We start from the raw sequence: 26,985 nt of genomic DNA, 5'->3' as shown, positions 1-26,985 counted from the left end.
GAGCAGCCCTGGCCACGCACAGCCCCTCTGCTGCTCTCCTACTTCACATCCCCATTTCGCCCACACACCCTTGCCCTGCTCCTGGCTTCCCTTTTACCCATCCTCACACCTGAGGAGCATCCCCACCTGCACGACAGGTTCCCTTAGGCAGCCCCATGGCAAAACTTCCTGGACTTCCTAATCTCTGGGCCAGTTATAGCATAATCCTCAAGAACCATATACAAAGAAATCAACTCCCCTGGAAAGGTAAGAATTTAAAGCTGCTCACCCAGGACCAGCCGAATCCATCAGTCTGTGTCCTGTGACCCTAGGGGACCCTGGCCACGAAATGCAGAAAGCAACTGTAACGTGAGCTAGGAAGGTGCCTTATTTCTGTTAAAGTGCTGAAGATTGATCCTCTGCTCAGACGCTTTGATGGATCAGGCTGAATTGTGTCCTGGCTATTTAATACGTTGCTGGCTTTTTTAAAGAAAGGGAATGGAGCCAGGGCATGAGTTAAACTGGCCAGTGGCTGGCTGATATCCAGGCAAGGCAGATTTCTAATGGTGCAGGTGGGAGAGATGAGGAGGGTTGGGAATCTTCATTGGCACTGAGAAGCTGGGTCAGACCCTCCATGCTCCCCTGACACATCCAGCCAGACGCATACATTTCTTTTTGCAAAGGTCAGATTTTGACTAAAACAATCTTGAAAAAATAGGTGTAAGCTGTGAAGCGTGCACCCTGTTACAGGGCGAGATGTGCACACACACAGTGCCCGGCTGCTTCTTTTCTGCATTGCTGTTCAAATATGTGATAGGTTTTCTCAGTCATCAGAGGAGGGAGGGTTGAAGGATCAAATAATGGTCATATTTCCTTGCTTTCTGTGTCAGGCTAGCTGTGCTTTTGCTTTTCTCAGAGAAACCATTTTGGCTTCGTTGCACAATTCCCTCCAGACAAAGGAACGGCTTTGGGGGCCAGCCAAACCAAATGCTAAAGCACATCTTGTGAAAGACCCTTGACCCCCACTCTCCTCCAAGCATCTTTGGGAAACCTTTCCGGCATCCCCTCACCAGAGCCCTAATGATAGGAACACATTGGGGAATTCAGCAATGATGGGGTTTGTGCTAGCTGAACTAATACTGGAAGGAGCCTAAACACACCCTGCTTCTTAAGTCATGTTTGGTTCAAGATCATGTAACCCCCACTAACCTGAGTGAAAAAACATCTCTCCTCTCTCCCCCCTTGGCTGTCTGCTAGTAAAACATCTTGTAATCAGGTCTCAGGGCATGCGGGCAGCACACACTTCCAGAGCTGCTGTTGTATTTCATAGCCATCTTTTTCAGTCGGCTCCTCTTTGGTTTTGGTGACCTTCACCTCGGCAGCAAACCTGACTTTTATTGGATCATTTATTCTCCAACCTGCCATAGCACTGAGGGTGTCTCCCATGTCACCTTAAAGACTAGTTTCTAAACCCAGATGTAAGGCTTGCACAGAATAGCCAGTCTAACAGCTACTTTTATTCTATTCTTTCCCCAGCGCAGTGCAGCTTCAGAGATATTATCAAGCATTTGCACATGCATAGTTTTGTTTGGACAATCTCTGGAAATTCAGCAGTTTAAAACATTGTTTTTATAGGCCTGGACTTGTGTTTGGGACCAGACAGACCAGAGGACTACAGTGAGCTAAGGGACAAGGGGACAAACCTAGAAAATAAATATATTTTGGTTAAATAGAGCAGCCTGAGAAGCTGCCTTCAGTCTATCTCAGCTTTGCTTGGTGTTAGACGGCAGTATTAGAAGGCCTGTTTGCTGCCTTGCTCTGATTTTTTTTTTTTTACCCAGCATCTACAGGGTCAAGGATGCCTCAGGTTTCCTGTAGTAATTCTCAGTCTCACTGGTAAAGCTTTTATTAATTATTAGTGTTCTTCCTGCATTTCGGCAAAATGTCTCACCTTCTAATCCACTTCTCCCAGCATCCTCAAAACATTTGTAACTGCTAAGTAAAAAATTGGTTTCCTTTGGCTAAAGGCTTTCAGAAGACATTTGGAGCAGGGCTCCACAGCCGGCTCATTTACTTCACTCAGGTTTCTGCTGTCTTCTCTAATTCGGAAGAAGCTTAAAGATTGCCCCTCCAGGCAGTGATGCTGCCAGCGGTTGTCTGTGAAAAGTGGGGAGAGTAGCAGTGGGTCAAATTCAATCTATTTTCTGAAGTAGAAAGGACAGGCTTTTTGCTGTACATTGCCTCTTCCTCAGTCCATAATCCTACTGTGCTTGCTGGGTGTCAGTTTTATTGTTGCTGTCAAAAAAATAGTAGCCCATGTTCCACACCTGTGAAGCTGCTTGACTGGCACCTCTAATGTCACAAGCTTTAGCTTTTGAGCAGCTAATGTAGATCAAGGTCACCTCACATCCTTGCTCTGTTAGTACCTGGGTCAAGATGTAAATGTGATGTGCCCTACTTGACCAGAAGGCACATGCGCCAGCGCAGGAACTGCTCTCACCTGAGGGTCCCTCACCAGGTCTCTCCAGGAGTATGAACCTCTCTGCCCTTCCCCTGAAGGAGGTGCACCTCGTAGGGGAAAGAATGAAGAGGGGTTTGTTTTGTTTTGTTTTGTTTTTTGCAAAAACGTGTCTTTGGCACAGCCTCCATATTGACCTGCCATGAAACCACCTTGTCATGCTCTCATGTTATTGATTGATTGAATAGAGGGAAAAGCAGGATTGCCTTGAAATCCATTGCCTACCACCTGACGTGCAGACTTTACAAGTCCCGAACAAGTCTCATGTAAGACTGGCTACGCCAGGTGATAGATTTACACTGGAGAGATGAATCCATTGGAAACAATGTCTTCAGGGTAGTCTGCAGAATCTGAAGATGCTCACTCCCAAATGGGAATTCCCAGCTTTAGCTCTAATTAAAACTTGCTAGTTCACTCCTCTGAGAAGCTCCCACAAGACTCACATCTAAGGTCAAGATGTTGTAGATCTATTTATATATTCACTCTGACTGGGATCAGACCTGGAGCCTGTTTTCAAGACCTGGGAGCTTTAAAACTAGGAAAAAGAAATCATTAAAACCTGTTAATGTGTACTTCATCCTGAGAGCATTTGCTAATTAAAAAAAAAAGGAAAACCAAAACACTTCTTCTCCTTGTTTCAGATAAACTATTTAAAGTTAATTGAATGGGACCAGGATTAATATTCCTACTGTGTTTTCTGTGGAGGTGTTTCTGAGATTTAACCTACCAGGAGGCCTATTTCTCTTAGCCCAGTTTAATAACAATTATGTCCCAGCTGTGAAGCACAGAGTTCAGTGAGGAGGCAAAGTTGCTGACCCAGCCTCCTGCTTAAAATACCATCTCAGAGATTTAAAGTGTGTTTCTAGTGGAGGACAGCATCAGCCTAATGAGGTGATTAGATCTAACAGAGGGATCTATGTTTCTAGGCTCATTCTCATGCAGCAAGGACTATACAAGCATATTTCTTTGCAGACTGGTTGTCTGCAGCATCTTCCAACCCAAGACCCAAACTACCGGGTCTTCACTGAGTCATTTTAGAAGCATTCTGGGTGCACCAACTCTGAACTGGGTAGTGGTGCAGCAATCCCATGCTTTGTAGACGGAAAGTTTAAGAGATGCTCTAAACCCACATGGGATGCAGGTGGGGACATGGCAACCAAAGCTAATGCTTTTCTGCAAGGGAGGAAATGTGGTCAGCGCTGAGCACACAGGACTTACTGGTGATACCTTGGCCCTCCCTCAGCCCTTGGTCTGTAGACATGCTTTAGCAGGCACTTGCATGTGAGCAAGGGCAACCATAACTTTTGGGCACAGAGTCCTATTACCTTGTCAAATAGGCCAATTTGCTAGGTAGCTCTAAAACCCCAGGTGCCCCCAGTACATGACAGGGAGTGCACATCCTAGCCATCGGTAACAGTTATAACCAGATAAGGGGATGTGCAGGGAGCAGGACAGCACACGGGGATAGCCATCTTTGCCGAGAAAACAAGTGTAAAAGAGCTTTGCTTAACTCTCTCTGAATAAACAACATCTATCAATAAGGGCGAGGAGGTACTAAGGAAATCAGGATTCTCTGTGTAGCAGCACTAGTATTTAGAAAATAGTATATGAAGCATCCTGACCACCAGCCTTGCTGGTTGCCTTTCCCAAGAGAGGAGCTGGTTACCTGAGTCCACAACCTCTATTTTTAATACCAGGGAGGCCAGCAGGTCTCCTGCATTCGCTGGAGCCAGTCCCATGCACCAAAGCTTGCAGTCCCCAAGGCCATCAAACTCAGCACTAGACACCTTTGGGCACTAATGTGGTGCCCAAAGTATCGAGACAACTACCCAAGAGATCTCTCAGTTCCAGAAAGGGCATGTTCCTGGCTCATCTGAACAGAGGATGTTGGTTTTAACCTCCTTTTTCCTCTTTATTCAACACGTAATGGTAAAGAAGTATGTGTCTGACCCATGCATAGGAAATTCTGACCAGTTTGTTAGCAGATATATAGAAGTCAGTGCCTCTCACAGAACTGCGGATATCAAGGCCGTGTTACTCAGTAGCCATCTGCCCCATGTGGACTATGTGGGTGGCTGGAGGGACACACAGGGAGGCAGTATCCATGGGCCAGTCTAGGTTTTGAATACCACGCTATTTTATAATGCGAAGTTAGGCCAGGTGCTGAGGGTTAAGAAGGGTTTTGTGAATATACACTTAAATCTGATTTTAATTTATCAATGTATGTACAATTTCCTGCCGACAAAGCTGTTGGAAAGAATGGAGCAATCTCCCGTGAGCAGCAGCCAGCGCAGTAACAAGCCTGTTACTATGGAAATGAGGTTGTTACCCTTTCACAGCTCCCCAGCAACTGGGGTGCTCTGGCTCAGCATCCGACAAACTCTCTGTTCGCGAAGGGTGTATAAGCAAGTGATAACCGAGGTGACAGCAACCCCAAACCCAAGGTAGGGCTGGAGAACTTGTTACGAACAGCCTGTGTAGGGATGGTTGCAGGGCAGCATGGCCCGGGACACATCCTGCCGCTGCTGAGCCAACTTGAGCGGGCGGGCAGGCACTCGCAGTGTCACGTTGGCTGCCCTCTTCGCAGTTTGGGGCTTAGTCAAATAGGCAGCCTAGCAAGGGCTTGCTCTGCTTTCCCTGCCCAGCAGGATCCTGGCCCAGCTTGCAGCTCTTGGTGGAGCTTGGACCTGGTTCCTCCTCTTAGGGCAACCAAACCTCCACTGAGCTGCTGAGGAGTGCAGGACTCTCCTTCGGTGTTGTGTGCAGTGTCCTTACAGCTCTGCTACACACATTTCCTCTAGTCTTTACCCTTTTTGCACAGACAGTGTCAGTGAATAAGCCTGCACATTTACCTCTATAGGGCAGGTAGGAGTCCCATGTGAGCAGACAGGGCCAAGCAGCCTCATGCTCCTCATGAGAGTGATAGAAGAGCTGGATGGAAAAAACACTCTCTGGGTGCATTCGCTGCTGGCACCCGGAGTGAGCAGTGAGGATAAAGCAGTGAAGGGGGACTGCAGCCAGCATGTGCCAGACCTTTTCCTTTGGATTTTGGATGCTGATGGAGGAGACTGTACCTGCATGTTGCTCAAGATTTACATATTCAACTTCCAAAGATAGTCAAAAACTACACAAATCCACTACAAACAGAGCAGGCGCTGCGTAGCTTGGGAGCAAGGTGCAAATCTAGGAGCAAGTGCATTCGTCATGGCTGGGGGCAAAACCTGGACAGTGGTGGTAATATCAGAACTGCTGAGGTTAAAGCCCTCTTTATTCCTCCCTTCCCCACTTCCAGGTGGAGATGTTGGCCCAGCACTAGCATGGTGGCTCAACTCCTATCAGAAGCCTGAAGTATTATAATCTTCAGCAGGCAAAGACCAGAGACACCTCTGGTAGGAGTCTTTTCCCAGCAGCAGAGGCACATAGGTAAATTGGGAGGTGGAGGGGGGTGAATTACTGAACAGAAGCACACGCTCTCCCTTGCGGTACACAAGGGCCGGGTCTCCACCTTCTCTCTCCTGCCCCCCTCCCCTCTTCCCCCATGAAAGGGCAGCAAACTGGCATAAAGCTGCTCTCAGTAGAGCAATGTGAGACCTTTACACATGGCCGGGCGCAGTCCGCAGAAGGAGAAAGTGGTTGTGCACACCTGGGAACAGCTCCAGGCCCTGCCACAGCTCACAAAGCAATCCTGAAGGACCTTTGCGCTGCTTAGCCTCGGGCTGTAAACGTTCAGAGCACACTGTGGCATGGAGCAAATGGTCAAAAGAGGAAAGGAAGTATTGAAGGGGAAAAGAAAAAAGAACCTTCCATCTTCAGCTTACAGCAGCACATAGTCAGCCACCTTCAACAAGTACATGTGTATGAAGCCGAACAAAATACATCTTCTGCATTTTCATTCCTGAAGCTGTAGGACTCCCACCCCTCCTTCAGTGGATATGTGAGCCAGCAAGGGGGTGGATAGAGGAGGTTAGTTCTACTTTAAAGGTAGTAATGATTCAGGGATGGGGAAAACTTAGGAAAATGGCCTTGCTGCTTTAAAATTGTTTGCACGTTGCAGGCTCCCAAATGGCTTTGTTGCTTTGTCTTTGCCTTCTCCCAGGTCAGCACGCAAGCAAGGCGCTCTAGGCCTCAGATTGGCAAACGTTCACCCTTTAGCAGCAAATAGTAGAGACTCTGATAGAAAACTGTGTAAGAGAAAACCTGCGGATTTGGAGGGGGTGTATGTCTGGATGTTTAGAAAATTTTTAGCATGCCTATAATTCTGTTTGCACAGACTATATCAATCACACACACACACACACACACACACACGTGTAAATATATATATATATATTTATTTGTTTTTGCATATGTTGTCTTTTCATCCAGAATCTTTTACAGCATGGGCCAGCCAGCCACAGTACATTATGGATAGTGCCGTGGATCGAAATGGTGCTAGCTGTCTCTTAGTCATCACTAGTGAGTCCTTCAGCCTTTACAGTACAAATCCCATCTGCAAACGCAGCTTCACTTGCGGGAGCTCGCTCCCTTTTGTGCATGGTCTCACTGCTGCTCCAGACACTGCTGGCTTTTCCAGCATACACAGTTTCCCTCTCATTATAAAATATCCGCGGCCGAGCTTATCTAGCAAGTACAGTCAGTACAAAATGGCCATTCATCTGGCCCCCAGACAGAGCTGGGAATACATTAGATTCTGCACTGAGAAGACTGGGGCTCTGCGCGTTCATCTGTGGCCAACATTAAACATTGGCCCTATAGAACAGTCCCAGATCGGTAGTTTATGAGCTCAAAGCCCAGCTGACAAAAGGAACGGCTATGCGATCTGCTGCGAGTGCTCACAGAAGCTGTGTGTGCCTTCAGAGCTACCCAGAAACAACGCGACTGTGATTAACACAGCACAAAGCCCAGCCAGCTGCTGTGCAGAGGCAGAGTATTTTGGGGGCCACGTCCCGGGACTTTTCAGTCGGCTGGGAGGGTGGGCAGAGCCAGTTTGCATTTGCCTGCGATGGACTGTGGACCCATGGCTGAGGAAAGCTGAGACAGGAGTGGAGCAAGGTGTGATTGTGAATTTACATCTCTGTGCACAGAATCACCCTATCGCTTTTTATCTAACTGTGAACACAGGCTGTGGAAACCCAGTACAAAACTGTGTGTGGTTAAAGCAGCTCACATTTGCAAGTCCAGCGTGCTAGAAAACAATAGTAATTGGCCAGCTTACTCAGATGTAGCAAGCTATAAAACCTTGCAGTGTTCAAGAGACCCATGGCTTGAAATGCAATAGGTCTGATAGCCAAGACAAAGGTATTATACTCATTGTTCAGAATTAGCAAGGCCTGCTCCAAACAAGGAATCTACAAAACATGAAGCTTTTGGCACTGCAGACCTGATTCTCAAAAGCACCAGTCAAGAGCCTGCTCTCCTGCTGCTGTCTCAAAGTCTCCCATCCCAACATGTGATTATCAAGTCAGTAGTTGCAAGGATCATTTGGAGCCTTCATGGACAGTGGTAAGGCAGAAAAGGACCTTTTTAGATGGCTTACATGGGAAAACTGTGCCCAATAGCCTCAGGAAAAATTAACATCTGAGCGTTCTCCTAGCTGAAACCATGACTGCTAGAGGAGCCAGTCCTGCCCCTTGTTGAAAAGAGCACTTTTATTGATGCAGCTTTGATAGATTTTTCAAGGGAGCTGTGAAAGTTGAATCTACACCCAAAGAGGAGTGCCCACACTTTTCTGACAGTGCAGGGAAGTCGGGCACGCTGCGGGCTCTGAAGCCCTGGTGCGGCAGGCTCCGGCATATATGGGCATTGCGAGAACGGTCCCTGTCACTGCACTGCATGGGGTGCCCACCTGGTGTTCCTCAGTCTGTAAGGTAGCGAGGCCAATTGAGGATTCAACGAAAGAACTCTTGCCACTGTATTTTAAAGGCTGATCTGACATTAAAGGAAATTATCATACGTAATATTTCAGTATCTAACACTGCAAAGAAGCAAGCTCGTCTCATAGGATTGTTTCCCTGCATAGATCAGCGGCAGCAGTAGGACAGCTAAGTATCTGCACAAGGTGCCAGTAATCAAAACAGTGCTCTGCAGCCATAGTAGCTATCAACCAACAGCAAACTTTGGAAATCAGGGATATAGAGACTGGAGGAACTAGTAGGGACTGTGCTTTCATTCCCGGCAGGAAATTTAAAGTGAGGAGGAATCAGGAAACTATTGACTGGATTGGATCAGGTCCACGTTCCCTTCTGGATATCTCCTGGGGCAACATCCTCTGACTCCAAGAGAGGTCTTTGCTGGTGACGGTTACTGAAGTCCACCAAAACCTGCAGGGGATGATTCCCAGTGCTCTCCATAGGAAGCTAAACACCTGTACAAGCAGCAGGTTTTCATTCAGGATACTCACTGTATTACTTGGGGCATTTGAGCATCAGTGTTAGACACAGTTTGTTTCTATATCATTGATTACTGTGTATTCCAAGAGCAGCAGTTCAGAAGTGGCATCATTGATTTCTTCTAATTATGAATCCTATAGAAAGTCTTCAGCTTGCAGCAGTCAGTTTTCCTCTCAGTGGAACCAATAAAAGTTAAGAGTTGCTCCCTGGTTACCATCATTACAACAATAAAAAGCCAGAGTAATTGAAAAGTGAATCAGGAAAACTACCAGATTTGCGAGCAATGATGACAGAAAAAATTACATGGGAGCCCAAATCCAATGCAAAGTTGTGTCTCTGACTGCATCAAGCTGGAGCCCAGTCTGGACAAAGTTCTGTGCTATGATTTTGGTTCCAGAAGACATACTTACCTAATGGAAGAAATGTCTCCAGCATGCAAGTACCGGGAACTTAGGGCAAGCCAGAAATGAAGTAGAACCAAGGAATATATGCTTGCCGACAGGCCGAATGCTCAGGACACAAGCCAGTAAGAGTGTCTTTGAACCCCATCTGAGATGGCTCCTCTTCCTAAAAGACAAAATCATAAAGGAAAAATAATAAAAAAGAATAAATTCTCCCTATATTAGCATAAGGCCTAAAAGCAAGAGCTGGAGACTCAGCAACAGATGCATTTTAGCAAGACAACAATTGTTTCCCACTACACAGATTAACTGGTACAGAAAGACCCAGAAAGCCACAAGTCATTACAGTTTCCACATTATTAAGCAGATTAGAAGATACCAATGATTGTTTTTGTAATTCAAGTAGCTTGAAGCAAGACAACAGGTAGCATCACAGTAGCCTCTACAAAAGTTTGCTAATAGCGATGCTGCTATAAAGGGAGATCTGCAAAGGAAAGGAACAATGTATGCCAACATAGGGGATGGTGTGCCTCAAGGTTAGTTTTCACACACGTAATTCTGAGTTCTTTCAAAGTAAAATCCCCACATCTAAGAAATTCCTGGGCTAGTCTTCATTCTCTATTTTATCCTTAAAGAGGTTAAATGAAATGTGCCAAGTCTTTATGTGCCAGGGAGATACTCTGCCAGGGAAATGACCTGTAAGCTAGTTGATGGACATGCTCTGACAACAGTAACAGCAACTGGATGGCATCCTAACACTAAACTGAGATTACTTGCAGCACTGGGAGCCAACCAGTCACTTGCAGTCCAGCATCCTGGTCCACAGGCAATCACTGGCAGGGTGCTGACTAGCTAGGGATGGGGAATGGTTTGCTGCCTGCCTTTGTCTCAAGCTGTCTGGTTAACGAGGGAGCTGGCATTCTCCACACCACTTCTCTAGCCCAGGTAGAGTTGCTGCTGGGGGCAAGAGAAGCAGAAATAGTGCTGACAAGGAAAGCAAAGAGTCAATAGACTGCTGCTGCTGTGCCTCCACGTCCCTTGGCTACCTATCAGGAGAAGATAGCAGGAATGTGGAACCTGCCAATGTCTGTCTTTGCCTCCCAGGTTGTGTCATTGTTCTGATGAAGCTGACCCATGCTGGAAGCAGACATGAAAGAGCAGGGGTCTGATCCAGAGATGTTACTCTTCCACTACAGTAGCCTTGGGACATAGCGAGGCAGATCCTGAAGCACTTAATCCTCCTTTACTTCTTGCTCTCCACAAGGCCAGCACGCACACACCATTCAGGAAGTCCCTGTTCTGTAAGTACCTTGCCCGCGTCAAGTCTGTGAGCACTTCCAGCATGTCCAAAGGAGGCTCGCATGTCCCTGCAGACATCCTGAGAAAAGGACATATGAGGAAGCCTAAAACTAAAGTACGCAGTAAAGAGCAGATCGCAGTGACACTTCTGTGGACATAGAAGCACTCACAGGGGTGAGCATTCATCCAGTAGTGGGTAAACATAGGTCTTAGATAACTTATAGAAAGACAATTCCCTGAAAGGGAGAGAAAAAAAACCCAAAACTACAGCAAAAAAGTTTGTATTGATCTCAGAAAACTTTCTTAGAACCAAGAACAGGGAAAAATGCTCTAACATCGATTGCACCTCCCATCCTGATGGGATGGAGTGAACCACACAAAGACAGGCTGCTCAGATTGATATGAAGTGACCACTAGGATGAAATTATGGGTTTTGGCATATGGATGCATTCAGGAAGATGCCAGGGCTCCAGTATGGGTGTGAGTTCCCCATGGACAAAGACCACAAGGGAAAGCAGGAGCTGGGCGGCTGGTGAGAAAGCTCTGCTTTTACCCCAGAACAGATCCCCTACCCAGAGGGTTCAGCTCACTCCCTAGACATTTACACCTCAAGCACCTCTTCTGCTGAAGGCAGGTCAGGTTCTCCTCCATGGTGCTGGTGCATGTTCAGCACAGCTAGACAAGCAGACTTGACTGAGATTACTTGTAGTTCTGAGGGTCAACTGCCTTCCAGGGGTGGGAGGGAGGCAGCCTCAAGGTGTTCTGCAAACCTCCACCAATGATGCCTCCTGACACCGCTGTAAGACAACTGTACATGATAGCCCCTGTTTCCACACCTCTAGTTGCCAGGAGAAACGCTTTTCATAATCATGCCGGTTGTGAAGTACAGAGTTACTCAATTTTACTTGTTCTTTTAAAGCAGAATATGGGAGGACAGATTTCTTCATGCACAACAAAGCAGGCTGGAAATTTGTGAGTAAATACCAGGGGGATTTGCAATGCCAACTTTGAACTGTGAGACAAGGGACCACTGGTGACAATTATGTGCTTGCTATTTTTAGCTGGGCAGCATGAACACTGTTTTCCTTGAGGAACAAGGACAGGAGCACAACTACCAAACCCAACAGATGGGCTTTTCAGAGAATTCATCTGGGACAAAGATGGGAACTTTAGCTCTTGCCGGTGCTGTCTGCTACAATTTTCCACAAATTTTCTATACCAGGCTTTTAATCGTTGCACATAAAAAAAAGAAAAAGAATTGTAGAGATCAGTGCTTCTAAGTGTAGGTGAACAAATATGTATGAATGTGTGCAAATCTGTCTGTCAATACACACACACAAACACACACACACATACAGACATACATATTTCAGGGGTCTGGGTTTAATCAAAGTGTACTTGTTTTCCTCCGTTAATCACTTTGAGGATTAACGATTTTTCGTCTGTGCAATGAGGTGTGGAACAGTGGTCAGGGAAAATGACCTTAGATAACACACTGAGCAGCGAGGAACCAATAAGATTGCTCCTGCCCTTATCAGGCTGGGGGGAAAGAGGGGGGTTTCATGCTATTCCATTTCCGAAATGCTGGATCTGCAGTCTGATTGCATGCTATCACCACACTCTAACTGTAGCAGCAAGCGCAAGTTCGCATCTCTTTTCCTCCGCCACAGTTTTAAGTCAGAGATGTTGTTTGGCCTTTCTGAAGTTTCTTGCATGTTTGGCTAGAGATGGTTGTAAAAGTCCTGGTGCTCACTGCCTAGGGCAAACCAGTGTTTTGGGCCGTAAGGGCTGTTATTTAAGGTGATATATATGATGACCCCCTGCCTCTAGTCAGCAGCTGGGGAGAGACTGCAGACTGACTCAGAGCACTTCTGTCCTTCTTTGTTGACTGCACTGGTGGCTCAAAGAGACTGGCCTCCTCCCTTGGCTGTGTGAGTCAGCTGGTGTGAATGCCCTCTCTTGTGTACCATTAGCAGACATTAATACCATGAAGCTTATACATATGCATCATTCTTCTGCTGCAAAGTGTTCACTTCCACATATTCTGTAGGAATCCGCTGTTTTTAAAGTAGGTGTCTGGTATGTCTGGGATCTACAGCAGAATCAGCTAAGAGGGAAATGTTCTCTGCTTGTGCTCTCCACACAGATGCAACTGGGGTCAGAAGGAAAAAGGGGCAGGGAGAAGGTTGTGGCTCATGGCTAGGAGTGGGAGGTGACAGGGGAACGTCTTGGGGAGTTATCTGTGCTGGGATGGCAGGGACTGATGGTGGATTGCTGCATCTCCAGCCTGGAAAGCCACCTCTGTACAAGACTATGCTTCTCTCTACTGCTCCGCTGTCAATAAATAACATGGCAAGAGCTCTGGCAATGTTCATTTGTAATGTTCTTTACTGTTGCTGCTAAATGAACCTAGAAGAGCAAACTTTGCGAGGTTATGTTGAGGTGTTGAAAGCAAACATGAGTAGGGAGCTGTGATGTGCCGGCATGCCTCTCTTCCTTTGAGTACCACGCTTGTAACCACTAGCCAAGTCTAACTCGGTCTCTTCCTGCAGTTCGACATGCAGAGGATAACGCTGGAGGAGCTGAAACACATCCTCTACCATGCGTTCCGGGACCACTTAACGATGAAGGACATTGAAAACATCATTATCAATGAGGAGGAGAGTTTAAATGAAAACTCTGGCAACTGCCAAACAGAGTTTGAAGGTGAGCAAGTTCCTGTGTTTCTATTCAATGATTCTCTTTCTGCTTCGTTTGTGGAAGTCTGAGTCTGGTCAGCAACACATCCAACCAGCAAGGGTGCAAGGGAGCTAGGCTATTTAGAGTAAGCAGCAATTACACACTTAAAGAGCTCAGGAGCTGGCCTTTAACCTTCTTCCATGTGGTTGAAATAAAGTCGATCCTGTCCTCAGGCAGAGGTATGGACTAGTGGGTCCTTTGAAGTGCTCATGGCCTTTCTCTCCTTGGCAGGATTCATGCAGAGGGCCATGCAGCCCACGCTAAGGTAAGTGTCTAAGATAGATTGACTTTCCCTACAGAAATATGCATCTCTGCTCGCTTACCTAGAGAGACTTTATAGGCACCAGGCTCCTAAGCTAGCAAGCTGCGTTAGGCTTGTACTGTTCAATGGTGTAGTCATTGCCATGTTCAAAATCTTGTTTATGGGCAAAGAGGAAGTGTATATATAAGTAAAGCCAAGAATTTATTGTTAGTATAATTGAAATCCTAAGATCTAATCATTATTAGTCCAGATCTAATTGTTACAGAAAAAGAAAGACTAATAATGCAGTTAGAGTACACATATAGAGAAAAAAACACAGCAATAGTTTAAAATTATAACACACACACACACACACTTCTTAGTTTCTACCCCTTTCCTTGGTGTTACACTCACACTTCCACTGCTCTTCTGGGTCCTAAGGTCAGTGGTTTCATTCTGGTCTTGGCAGGGGAGGGTGTTATGGCAACTCATCAGCCTCTAGAGTCCTTTGCTGGGAGGAATATGCTCCAGTTGGGGTCCTATTTTTATGTTTGATAACATACTTTCACACCTTTCTCTTTTTTCATTGGTCTACAGCTCTGGGTTACATCCACATTTACTATATATAGTGACATTTATGTATGTTAGATACCATTTCTTTGTTTATCCAGCTCCAAGTCTGCATTTTTTTAACTGACCAGTAGTGGGTTGTTTATAGCCATGGGGTCTTCAGTGGCAGCCTGTGCCCCATTTCTCATCATCCCATACCTGTACTCCTCTACACCACGTCCTGTGTCTCCACTTCTCAAGGCCTCTGCTATTACACCACGACTGTCTTTCTCTACACTATGACACTGTGTTAGAGTCATAAATATCTCATTCTACATAGAATACCTGCTTATTACTGCTATCTATATAAAACCATGGTTGCACCACACAAAGATTAATAAAACAAATTAGCCACACAGTCATGAGGTGGTACCTGGGCAGATTTTCACTTTGGAACCGCTATGAAAATAAAATTTATGGGTCAGTTCAGTGTCTCTTAGGAAATGAAAAGGAAAATTTGTGTCAAACATTCAACCTTGTCCTTTTTGCTCTCAGTGTAACATCATAGCAGGGCACACACAATTTTATCTACGCTGCCCATATCCTGTGTTTATTGACATTACAGAAATCCTTGAACTCCCGGCAAATAAATTAGCTCCTAGGCCATCAGCAGTACACCCATATCAGCTCAGGGCTGGGCCAAGCCAGAGAGACAAGACTGGTATTAGCACAGCTCCACGTTATACCAACAGCAATGAGCAGAGCTAATGCATCTGCACTGTACCTCCCCATGCACTTACACCACTTGCTTGGCACTGTCCCTGAAAGGGCACCAAGCAGGAGACCACAATGCAGAGATGCTGGTGCACCTCTGAAACAAAGCAAAGGATAGACATACTAGTGCAATTCTTAGCCTGGCTAGTTAACAGGATTCAGAAGATGTATCCAGCACGCTCATCCTCTGCTAAACACTGCAGAAAAGACGTGGAAGAGCATAGCTGAATTTTAAAAAGCCTGCAGGAGGGAGGCAAGCAGTGACACTTTTCAAACCAAGCCAAGCAACATTTTCTTTCTTCCTGGAGAGAGGCAGGAAGGGATGCTTACTTACCTGAATGGAGTTGTTGGTCCCCAGTGACCTGCTGATTCAGCAGAGACCTGCGCCAGCCTGCAGCTGTCACTGCTGCAAGATGCATGCAGACAGGACTTATTTTGGCTTAGTGAACTATCCCGGTCACAGAAGATGTGTCCAATAAACTAAATGCTCAGCATCTCATTCTGGAAGTCTTAGCTTCCAAAAGTACAGCAAGAACAGCTTTTCTCGTGGGATGTTGGCATTGCTGGTGCTAGGCAGAACCTAGAAGCAAAACAGACCCTTTTTTAGATGTTGTTAGAAATACACACACACACACGCACAAATCCCCCAGAGAATGAAGATCAACTGAACACTGTCAACCAAGATGCAAAGTTTTGCTTCATGTCCCAGAAGAAGGGGATGGCTCCGGTCCGTGGCCTTTCTGACATGAGCATTTCTCCCAGGAAAGGCAGGCTGAGAGCTGGTAATGTCACCTCAGCTCTCTAGGCTGGACATAGCCATTAGCTGAATGACCTACTTGTGCCAGAGGAGATGCAGCTGCCCTTGGCATTCCCATTTGCCATATGCTAAACTCCCTACAGGGCTCCGATGCAGCAACTGTGGGGCGTGAAGTGGATCGATGGCAGTAAGGAGAGCTGTCATGAAGTTTAGACAGCAGCTCAGCTTTAGATAGCTGTACAAAAGCATCTCCATGTAATCTAGTCACTCTTTATTCACATCTTAGTTCCTAGAGTGAAGGAGATGCTTTTTGGGTACAATTCCTCTAATTTATTTTAAGCACTACATTGGGATGAGATGAACTGCACCTATCTTTCAATTGTAAGCATAGCCTAAAAGGACTAGCTTAGCAGTTTGCATCCACACGTAATGTACATTTGATCCACCCCATTCCAAGTGCCTTTATTTGTGGGTAGGAGTGAAGCCAGGATCAGCCCCAGTGGTTTTCACTGAGATTTGTGAATGGCTCCTAAGGGAAGAGAGACTGCAGGTACATTCACTACTGTGATATAAAGGAAGATCTACACTCACTGTCACTACTGGATATTTTCTTCCCTCCAAAATGAAGCTCCCAGACCCCTGCCTTCCCTGTCCCACGCACAGGTGGTGTTATCTGGCTCAGCCCAGCTCTGCCGCATTCGTAAACAGAGAAATGTTCAGCATCAAAAAGTCTGGAGATACCTGAAAAGTCAGGTCTGCAGAGACCCTGGGGACTGGTATCTGGATAAATGCACTCCCCTCTGTACCACTCCAGGAAAGGTGCTGCTATACTGACAGCAGATGGTGTTTGTCTCCTGTTAAAAGGCACTTGTATCAATCTACTTTGCTCCTGCAAAAATCAAGGAAAGATTTTTCTCTCTGATAAGCCAATTTTATAAGCCAGATTTATGCCAGTATAACTATCCACAAGAACTGAAGTACCAGTCCTGCAGCACTGGTGAAAAACAGCCAGACACTAACCAGCATTGTACAGATAATACCACCACTGGTACAAATACATACAATTATAATTTGTGTCATTCTCATAATTCTGACATCTTGGCTTCTTGTCACGATAAGGCCTTCAGATCTAAGCTTTTTAATATTCTTCCTTTGTCAACATGATATATTAACTCTCTCTCACACACACACAGACACGTTTTAAATCAAATACAAAATTCGTATTATAGCCAGGGACAAGTCTAGGATTTTGTTCAGCTCACTCTGAACATAATAGTCATCCACAAGAATCAGATCTACACTTATGTTACAGCTTTTCCTCCTACACCATTTGGGGGGGGGGGGGGGTTAGTTTGCCTTCTACTTGGGGAAGAGCAAAGGAAAGAAGATGCCCAGTTCCTCAGTACGAGCAGCCCACACCAGCCCAGCCAATAAAGGATACAACCGGAAGGAATGCATGGTTTTATCTTCAGCCTATTTCACTATATTTTATTAATGCTTAGGGCAGGAGAATGAAGCTGGGAGCCAAGAGAAACGTATGTATTTGTGGGAAGAGACACAAGAAAAGGACAACAGTTTGCATTGATGTTGTACAAACAAAAATCTGTAGCACAAGTCTCATTTGTCTGGCAGTTCCTTTATCAAAATGCTCACAATGTTAAACTCATGGCAAACAAGGATGCTGTATGGCTGCGGTGACTCGTGCTGCCTACCATGGGTGCTTCATCCTCAGCCCTGACATTCATATTAACTGGATATTCAAGAGCTGCCACAGCTTCCCTGCACCCCCACTCCAAACAAGCGTTAGGAGCATCTTCTCCTCAGCTAAGGGCAGTGGGAATGAAAAATTGACCTCTTAAGACAAAAATAAATCTCTAGCCAGCCAGAGAAAGCAAATATCATTCACCTTTGGCAGGGTTATGACAAAAGTCACTGTAAATACACTGTAGCAGTTCATTTTAGCAGACATTTTTCTGCAGAAGGTTCTCAGCTCTCACCCTGGGGATCTCAAACATGCCACCTGCATCATAACCAGCCTTGCAGCCACAGCGGGTGGATTCATGCACCCTGAAATGGGCTGGGCCCATCTGCCCCATGTCCCAGTGGAGAAGTTACAGCCACAGCCTCCTCCAGCAGATATTCCACCATGAAGATTTGGCAAAGCGGTTAGCCAGATGCAGGCCCCAAAATATTGCTCATGTTGCTAGGTGCTTGCAGCTGCTGGGCCGCTCAGCAGTGGGACCCTGTCTCTGTCACCAAATGACACCATGGCTGAGTCCTCCCTTCCATCCAGCACGTCCCCTGCATCGACATGTCTTTGCTTCCTGAGATTTCCTTTATGTTGGTCAATCTGGGAGTTGCTCTCCCCTGCTAACAGCAGGCTGGGACATCTCCAGAGGAACTTCTGATTTTGATGATGTTTGAGGAACCAGCTCATGTCCAAACCACCAGCACGTCCCACATGTAGTAGCAACTTCTGCTGTCAATGAAATGTAAAAGAGAACAAGTGTCCAGCCCCCAAGGCAATGCCCGCTGTGGAAACCAACAGGAGAAAGCACAGATGCCATGCTCAAAGGCTCTAGGCAGTTAGAGAAATGAGAGAATCAAGGGCAAAGACCCATCAGTTCATAGTGAGGACAAATGCATCTGACAAAGCTTGCTTTCCTCATTTTAGGCAGCAGCTCCACACACTTTATAGCAGAGCTCAGGCTGCTTTCTACCTTGGCCCATTTTTAAATCCAATTAGCTAACCCAGTCCCTGCCCCCCAGGCATCCATCCACAGGCAGCTCCATCCTAAGAGCTGTCCCCTCTCAGGGCAGCAGCAATCTTTCACCCTGGAAAAGGAAGAATCAGAGGGAAGTTTTGAAAGTTTATTCTTGAATGGTACAAGCCTGCAGGAGTCCATATCAGCAGAGGGAATGGCTTCGAGGCCTCCTTTTTCCAGATTTAGATGACATGGATGTGAGCCTCTGTGGCCCCGACAGACTTTTTTCACATGTAAGAGGGCAATTCACAGACTGCCCCAAGGGTAGCACATAGCCCAGTGTTACAGTGAAGAGAAACAGCAATTTTAGCTTCTTTGCTCCCTTTGGATAGCAAGGGGTAAGGGAATCATGTCAGCATCCTCGTCTTCGCTGCTGTAATTCCTGCAGAGCCCAGCCAACAGCAAGAGGGGCTCTCTGGGTCTGCAAAACCTTCTCATTTTAGCACAGACCTTTCCCCTTTTCTCCAGAGTTATTTGGTCGGTAGTTTGGTTATTTGGTATACCTTTGGTATACCTTCTAGTAGATAAAGGACAATAATGATGACTTACCCTGGATCGTGCAACCTTAAAGCTCTATTTTTACTTGACGATGTAACAGAAGTCTAAAGAAATTGTTAGATTCAGGAACACTGCTATTTTTACAAGAAGCACTGAAGGTGCTTTACCCCTCTTCCTTTAAAGAGGAGAGAGTTGCCATCGCAAAAAGCTAAATCGTGGCCAATCTTTGCTCCCAGCCACAGCGATTTGCATCAGCCCCACACTGAACAGCAACGCAGAACCATTTGGCTACTGGCTGGGAAGGTTTTCAAAGTAAAGAAATAGCAGTAAGCAAAGCCATGTATTTAACAAGCTTTCTTGAATTGCTGGGGCATCATGTGCAAAACCAAGGAACCACAATATTGATTCTGCGTTCATTATAAAAGCAAATGAAGGAATCAGGGAGTGGAGCGGCGCAAGCAGAAAGCAAGTAATTTAGGAGAGCTGCCATAAGGGGGATTTCATTATCTGCGCGGCACATAGTGTGTCCCCTCGGAGTATTGGTTGCGCAGCATTTCCTTGCCCTAGGCGGCTTCAGTCAAAGTGCTGCCTGACGAGGGGTTATTATGCCTCTGGCGCTGAGCTAATGCTCGGGGAACGCGTGGGAGCTGGGATTAGGACACAGACACTGCTAAATCCTGACCAAAGGACGTGAGGAGGGATGAAACAGAAGTGTTCAAAAATGCAGCATCAAGTGCTACCCCCTCTTTGGGCGATAAGGTTCAAGCCTGAATCAGAACAAGAGTTTCTTCTATATACTCTCAAAACATCCTCCTAGACTTTTCCAGGCTTGGGCAGTCAGGAAGCCTTTTCCTAGTTGACTTTTAGGTTTATTCTCATTCTGAGCCTGTTCTCAACCATCTGAAAGTTTCCCATCATCACCAGTATGATGAGAAAGGAGACACACTGCTCTTAGTATTCTCTGTGAGAAAAGCAGATAGGCACGTCCCTTCTTCTGCCAAAACAGGACCATGCATTACTGCCGTATGAGCAGGGTAGAGCTATCCATCCTGTGGGTGAGGATCTTCTGAATGTATGTGCGTTTCTCTCAGAGGACCTTCTGAGCCTTTGCAAATGGATTAATCTTCATAGTACCCTCCCAATAACACCTATTAGTCTGATATTCATAGCGAGGGAGACTGAGACAGAGACAAGAACTGGCTTGAGCAGGCCACAGCATGCTGAACTTATAAATATATAGATAAATAAAATATCCTCAAACCCTAAAAGTTTCAATTTGCCCATACTTTAAGTGCTCAAAATCCCTCTCACATCTTTTGACAGTGACTTGCCAGTTATTCTGCAAGCATTCATTTGAAAAAGGTTCTTAATGAATCTGATTTTGCCTAGGCGCAGGAAAGCTAAAGACAGTTCAGAAAAATGATCAGCACACTGTGCATACTCATGGGAACTATCACAGTGTTTTTTAAAGTGTTGTCACAGAGCATGTCTTCAGTCTCCACTCATTCCCAGTTGACCCGTAACTGCTTAGACGAGTCTAAGGGGATTCACAGAAGACCAATATGTCTGATTAAATAACTGCAGAGAAAACTTCATAAAGAACTCAAAAGAACTAAAATAATGAACTGAAACTCTTATGTATCTACAAGCATTTGAATGGTTTAAAAGTCAAGGTGAGAGAGAAAAGACTTCCTACAGTATGAAGGGGGTGGGGGGGGGTCTATTAAGATTGGTTTGGCAGTAATAAAAAGTAAGGCAGATTATTTGGAAATGTCCCCGCAGTACTCACCTGATAACAGTCTCCAAGGAAAGGTAAGACTTGGTCAGCATGGGGGCATCTTTGAGGGATGCATAGAAGGTTAAGCAGAAGGTTTTATTCCAGATATATGGAATATGAGGCAAAGGAAGGACATCCGAGCTCATAAAGGAAACTGGTGGAAAGCAAAAATGTTTCTTGGGCCAAGTAGCTCATCTTTCCCTTTTTCTCCTCCTTCTCCCTGTTGCAGTGCACGCACAGAAGCAGAACAGACAGACCTGCGTACGGAAGAGCCTTATCTGCGCATTTGCCATGGCCTTTATTATAAGCGTGATGTTGATTGCGGCCAACCAGATCCTCCGGAGCGGCATGGAATAGCCTCTCACCATGACACTGTGAACCAAACTGACCATGCATGCGCATGCCACCGGGTGAGCTTTTCCTGATCCGACTCTCTCAAGGGAAAGAGACAGAGGCAGGCACATAAAGCAACATTCGACAGGAGCCTGAGGCCAGCAGCGTAATGTGTCTTGTGAATCAACTACATCCTTTTGGCAGGGACATAAAAGGGCTGTCTTAATGCTTTAAAGGTTTTGTTTCCTAATGCAATAAAAAATATACAGGAGTCCCGAATTACTGCTTCAAAACAGCAATGGTAACGTGGAAGACACTTTCATCCAGCGGTCTGTTTTGCAGTTTTAAGGAGGCACAGCCTCATGACTTATTTCAGCGTGGCTGTCTTTTAACCTAGGGGCCGACTGACTATTTCACGTAGCTCTCCGCTGGGCCCACCTTCCCAGGAAGTTGATCGTAGCATTGCCGCAAGCAAGTCCTGTTTGTTTTATTTCATGTACTTCAGCTTCACTTTGTTTTTCCCTTATGACCATGCCTTTGAGTTTATGGCATTAGAGGGGAGCTAGAGCATCCTTGTACAGTATTTTCAAATTAAAAAAAAAAAAGAGAGAGAACTTGCCAGCATCATACAAATATTCTATTTTTGGTCTATAAATGCCGCCTTTGACACACAAGACTGTGGGGTAGCACGAGTTTGTTTGCCATTTTTTTCACCTTGAATCAGGGCTTAAAAACACCACCCGCTTTCACACATGGACATTTCTGAGATTTGTGCACAGTCTTCCAACCGACTCTGCAACCACCAGCGTCAGTTAAAACTCCCTGTATTTGGTCCCATCTGCATATTCAACAACATTTGCTTTCCAAAAGTTTTGCCCCTCCTCTATATTGGTCCTCCTCCTCTTCCTTGTCCACTCAATTTTTATTTCTTTAATTTTACATGCCCTGGTTTTAACCTGTAGTGAAGCCTCCATGTCAGGCACCTTCTCGTAGGAGAAGTTATGCTTTCGCCTTTGCGGTGGTGTGTGGTTTTGACCGCTCAGCTGCTCTATTCCCTCCCAGGAGCTGTTCCACCATCACCGCCTCTTCACCCGTCCCATGGATAGGCTCGAAAGAGGGTAAGCTGAAAAGCAGCCTGCAGCAAGAGAAGAAGGAATCAAACTGGAGCATACCACCATATGTTATGTAGTGTGTCAAACTTTCAAATCCTGCAAGTGTTAGTTATTTTTCCTGGAAGAGATTTTAATGAGCAGCAAGAAAAAGATGGAGTGATGCAGACAAGAGACACAACACATCCCATGGAAAGCCCAAGGACTGCGCGCGCCTGAAGCCAGGATTATGTTTGAAATTGTTTTCCTTTTAAACTTGACACAACCCTTGCATTTACCTATGAATGAACTGTGCCATCTGTGTGTCACTCACTGGAGAGATCCATCTTCATTGCTCTCTTGGGAGAGGTTTTCCACCAGTCGCTCTGCAGAGACGGCGTGGGGAGCGTTCCCTTGAAGGTCCGCAGAGGCACCCAGACCCAAGAGCTGTGGTAGCTTCGTGTTGCCAGCTGGGTTAGCTCCAGAAGTTTCAAGGAACAGTGAGATCTTGCTCCTGTAAGTGTAGATGACTGATTTCTGTGTCACGAGAGGGCGCAGGATGGCTCCCAAAGGATCATAAACCATGAGCTTCCCTCGTCCTACGCGGCACCCATCTTCTTAAGCCTGGATCTGTCCCAAAGAGTCATTCCAGGTCTTTCTTTGGTTACAACCTTGATCTATAACATTTAATCTATGCTTTTTAGTAGCCTGATTTGAAAATCTGCTTCTCACTGTTCTGTCTCCCATCACCCCTTTAAATTCATGTTACCACTTTTTTTGCCTTTACGTGTGTGTTTGTTTTTGTCACCTACCTCCACTACATTATCATTTTCCTGGTGCCCCCTCTCCATCGTTGAAGACAACAGCTTTCTTTTCCAAAGCAGATGAGTTATTTTTTTGCCTGGTTTGAAGTTCTCCCTGCGTCTCACACACAAACACATACTTCTTTATTTCTGTTCTACTGTGACTAATAGAGTTCAACTGCAAAATATTCTGCAAAAATTGTTACATCTCCCAGAAGATGGAGAGTTTTCTATTTTCTATAGTGCAACAGCAGACTTAACCAACAACAGAAAATCTTAAGCAAGCTTCGAGTGCATGATTCACTTCGCTGGGGAACCAAGGTATATTCACAGTGCTTGCTGCACTGGACATTGCAGACAACGAGCTTTGAGATCTTTATAAGGGAACTGTCAGACACATTTTCAGGCTTCAGGGCATGTGAAAAGGTGGCATCAGCAGAAAAAAGCCTACATGTTACTTGCCACTGAGTGATGCTTATTAAGATTTTTGCAGTTATCTCCAGGGTGTTTCCATGGTTTTGGTATCCTGTTCCACTTCATGGACAGGAACGAGCCTTTGGGTATAGATGCGAACACTGAATTGGGCCATAGGGGCCGTTTTGGGACCTGTCCCACTCCCTGGTGGTTTCACACAGGGCTGGAGCAGACCCATGGGGCTAACCAGGGAAGTCCTCAGCCATCCCTTGGAGCTGTGCTGGAGTGCACTGAGACCAGCACCAGCTAGCATGCGTGCCCGGCACCAAAGGGCAGAGCAGCATGGGCATGGAGCGACGGAGAGGAAGGCACTGTCCTGCCATCCCGGTCAGTAGTCGCAGCCCCACAGGGCAGAGTGGTGGCTTTCTGCTTCCTCCAGAAACACAAGCTAATACACATAGATCAGGCTCATCTGTCAGCTAAAACCAGCCAGACTCCAGTTATTACAGAGTTACTTACGGACAAGATAATCTTTTTCATTCCTTTAAGCTTTCTGTAAGCCTCCGTAATTTCTACATGCACGCTGCATAAAAAGCTTTGTAAATACAGTCATTTTTCAGGATAATTCTTCATCTTCCAACTCCACTTGTCAAACCAAACCTATAATTCATATATTGGTAAAAGCCATAGCCTAGGGTCAGTAGAGTTTATTGGAAAACTCCCCACTGTTTTTACTGGATACAGGATTGGGGGTTTTATTAGGTTGCTTTTTTTTTTTTCCTGGAGGGAACCCAAAGTATTTATTTTGAATCAGTGTCATGTCTTGCCAGAGGACACCCTTTTGTTCCTAGAGCTGCCTTCCTTTACTTAAATGCGTCTGGAAGATATTCCTTTTTGTGATCAGTCAAGCTCTTCCAGTGGCTAGTGGCAATGCAAGATGAGATCAGGCCAAGCCATTCCAAACCTTCCTCTCCCAGTAACCTTTCTACCAACACTTTTCCATCCTTCCTAGCCAACAGCTTTCAGTATTGGACCCATGTCTCCCACCTACCTCCCTGGCTCCATTAATGTAACATCCTTTTTTTTTTTTGCTTCTACACAAGAGGAAGAAAAGGGGCTTTTTGTTGCTTTTAGAGACAGTAGGTAAAAATAGAACAGTAAAATTTTGATTGGAACCTGATGGCAAAAGCTTAGGGGGAAGAAAGTAGAAGAATCAAAGAAATAAAAATAAAAAACCCCACATCCCATACTTAAAAAAAAAAAAAAAAAACCCTATTGGACTGCTAATTAACATACTTTACTTTAAAAAATACCCAGACTGCAGCAGTGCTAGGTAGAGCTGTCAGAAAAAGCACTAAACTTATGCTCTTGCCGGTTACATGAGAATTTAAGTGTCTTTTCAGCACTGTAATTCTGTACGAAAGGATATTGCTATGGCAACCCTCACTGTTCGTGACATGTGTGCCACAGTGTCGTAGAGACACGCAGCAATTTAAAACATGCTCACCAGTCAAACCAAGGCTGGACAACCGGTTCTTAAACAGCTTCGGACAGTGTTTCAGCTCACGGATTATTAGCAAATTCTGAGCACTCCAAAGACGCCTGTATTGGCTTAGGCAAAAAAAAAAAAAGTAGGAAATTAAAGAAGTTGAGACGCAGGGAAAGCTTTAGGGTGGACATGGTTGTTTTAGCCTGAGAGAGGCTTTGGGTTTTCTTTAGTTTGGGAACAAGTTAAATCAATGCAGGGTAAGCCACTGCGTGACACAGGTGAGTGCCTCTCCCAGGCTTGTGGAGGCCTTTTGGTTTGAACCAGTGCAAGTGGGTTTTTAATGGAAGGATTGATTGATCCTTGATGGGAAAGATTTGGATTATTGCTCACACAAGGCACAGGTCTGCATCGCTGATGGGAGGCACAGCTCAGAATAATCATTTATGGCTTTCACTTTGAAGGCAAATCCCAATTTTCAGGCAGTGCAGGCATCTGCTCCTAGAGAAGCCAGTGAGGAAACTGCAAGCACGTGGTAGTCCAAAATATATCGGAGGCCACAGAGAAGCTCATTACAGCCAGGCACAGCAAAAGTTGCTGAAGGAGTGTTGCTTACCTGCCCCATCCAAAACCATATGGTAAGGTCAGCAGCGAAAAAAGCCACGGCTGAGGAGTTCCCTGGTGGGATGAGAGCAACCTGGCGCCAAGAGCGGCCCTGGGTGAGCAGGCTCCTGTGCACGATGGACTGCACAACCTAAGGACTTCATCAGGGCCTCAGGCCTGACCCTCTTGCTGAGTTTAACTCAGCCACTGAGAGAGGCATTGCGGATCAGATGCAGTATCAGCAGAAATTTAATGGCGTATTGAAAATCACAAGGAGGCTGCGCAGCTGGGAATGCTCTCTTTTGTTAGGGACATTTTGGTCCTTACACTTGTGGAGGTCAAATAGGATTAAAAAATACAGTTGATGAGGAAAAAATAATTCTCTTTCATATTTGGTGGGTACCTAAATGAGCTAGTAACTGTTAGAGGACACCCCATCCTGGTGAACTGTGAGCAGAACGAGCGGCAGGAGACCCAGCTACCTGCCCCCTGCTCCCAGACAAGCTAGAACTGAGTATTTGGTTATCATCTGATGATTCACAGATATTGCATACAGACTATTTGGTGTTTATTGGGAGCTTGTATGTTGGATAACAGGGATGGTGAATTGGTTGGGCTGGGTGTTAGTTGCCTTAAATGGCAGATTTCCAGCATCTTTGTATAAGAAAAGATATACTTATATATATGCACTTCTCATATAAGCTGAGGCCAAGTAAATAGAATTTTTTGGTCCTCTCCCATATAACATTAGATAGCAAGGAGTCAAATCAAAAAGAAGGTAGAAAGCAATCCCAAGGATGCTACTATGGATGGATGAAGTTTGTGTGACAGAGTTCGATGAGCAAAGTACCTACTGACGTATACTTTATTCTGTGTAAAGCATAAGAATAGTCTTCTGCAAAAAACTGTGTGTTTCTGCCTGCCACAGAAGACCAGAACATCTCCTGGGACACACCAGAGAATTATGATGGCCGCCCATGTCCAGTGCTGGCTCTGCTCGAGATGATGCATTCCTTTGCAGGGTGCCCAGTATAAAGAGACTCGCAGCTTTTTCCACGAAAACTCTCTAGCTTCACGTGTAATGTGCGCATGAACGGAGCAAATAGTGCTGCGAAGGGCTGTCATCGCACAAAAGTGAAAGGTTCACAGTCCCGAGTCAGACTTAGATCTGTGAGAAGAGAAGCAGTAGGAGGAATACATTAAGATCACTAAGAATGAAGTTCCCTATTTTATCCACCCGTGTAATAAATTATTTAGCTTCTGCTTTATAGATGACTATTTGAAAGAAGAAAAACTAATTCTCCTAATATAAGATTATGATAAAGTGTCTTTTTTCTTGGCTCTGAATCATGCTCACATTCCACAGATGAAGATGTACAGAACTTGCTGGTTTTCCATCTATTATTTTACTGTAGTGTGTTCTGACAGTGCAATTACATTTCCCTGGCATCACTTAAAACCTATTACTTTCCCAGGAAATAAGGAATTTAATGCATAAGAAAAGGCTCAATCTCATCTCTCTTTGCTGTCTGTTATTATCAGGAACAAATCTTGTTTTTCCATAGTTCAAGT

General features: G+C 45.5%; 1 protein-coding gene across 2 annotated transcripts in view; it reads left to right on the top strand.

The window, feature by feature from the left end:
* CALN1 (calneuron 1) overlaps window positions 1-21,043 on the top strand; it is a 148,214-nt gene extending 127,171 nt beyond the window's left edge. Inside the window, exons 4-6 of one of the 2 annotated variants that reach the window (XM_026063711.1) lie at window positions 13,139-13,292; window positions 14,542-14,544; window positions 20,916-21,043. In XM_026063711.1, the coding sequence (XP_025919496.1) occupies window positions 13,139-13,292; window positions 14,542-14,544; window positions 20,916-21,043 (285 nt within the window). The remainder of the gene's footprint in view (window positions 1-13,138; window positions 13,293-14,541; window positions 14,545-20,915) is intronic. The other variant, XM_026063710.1, reaches the window with a different exon arrangement.
* Window positions 21,044-26,985: the final 5,942 nt, after the last annotated feature.

This window comes from Apteryx rowi, unplaced genomic scaffold (genome assembly GCF_003343035.1).
Source record: "Apteryx rowi isolate R43461 unplaced genomic scaffold, aptRow1 scaffold_20, whole genome shotgun sequence".
Lineage (NCBI taxonomy): Eukaryota > Metazoa > Chordata > Aves > Apterygiformes > Apterygidae > Apteryx > Apteryx rowi.
Note: the sequence above shows the minus strand (reverse complement) of the source record. Positions and strands in the feature narration are given on the sequence as shown.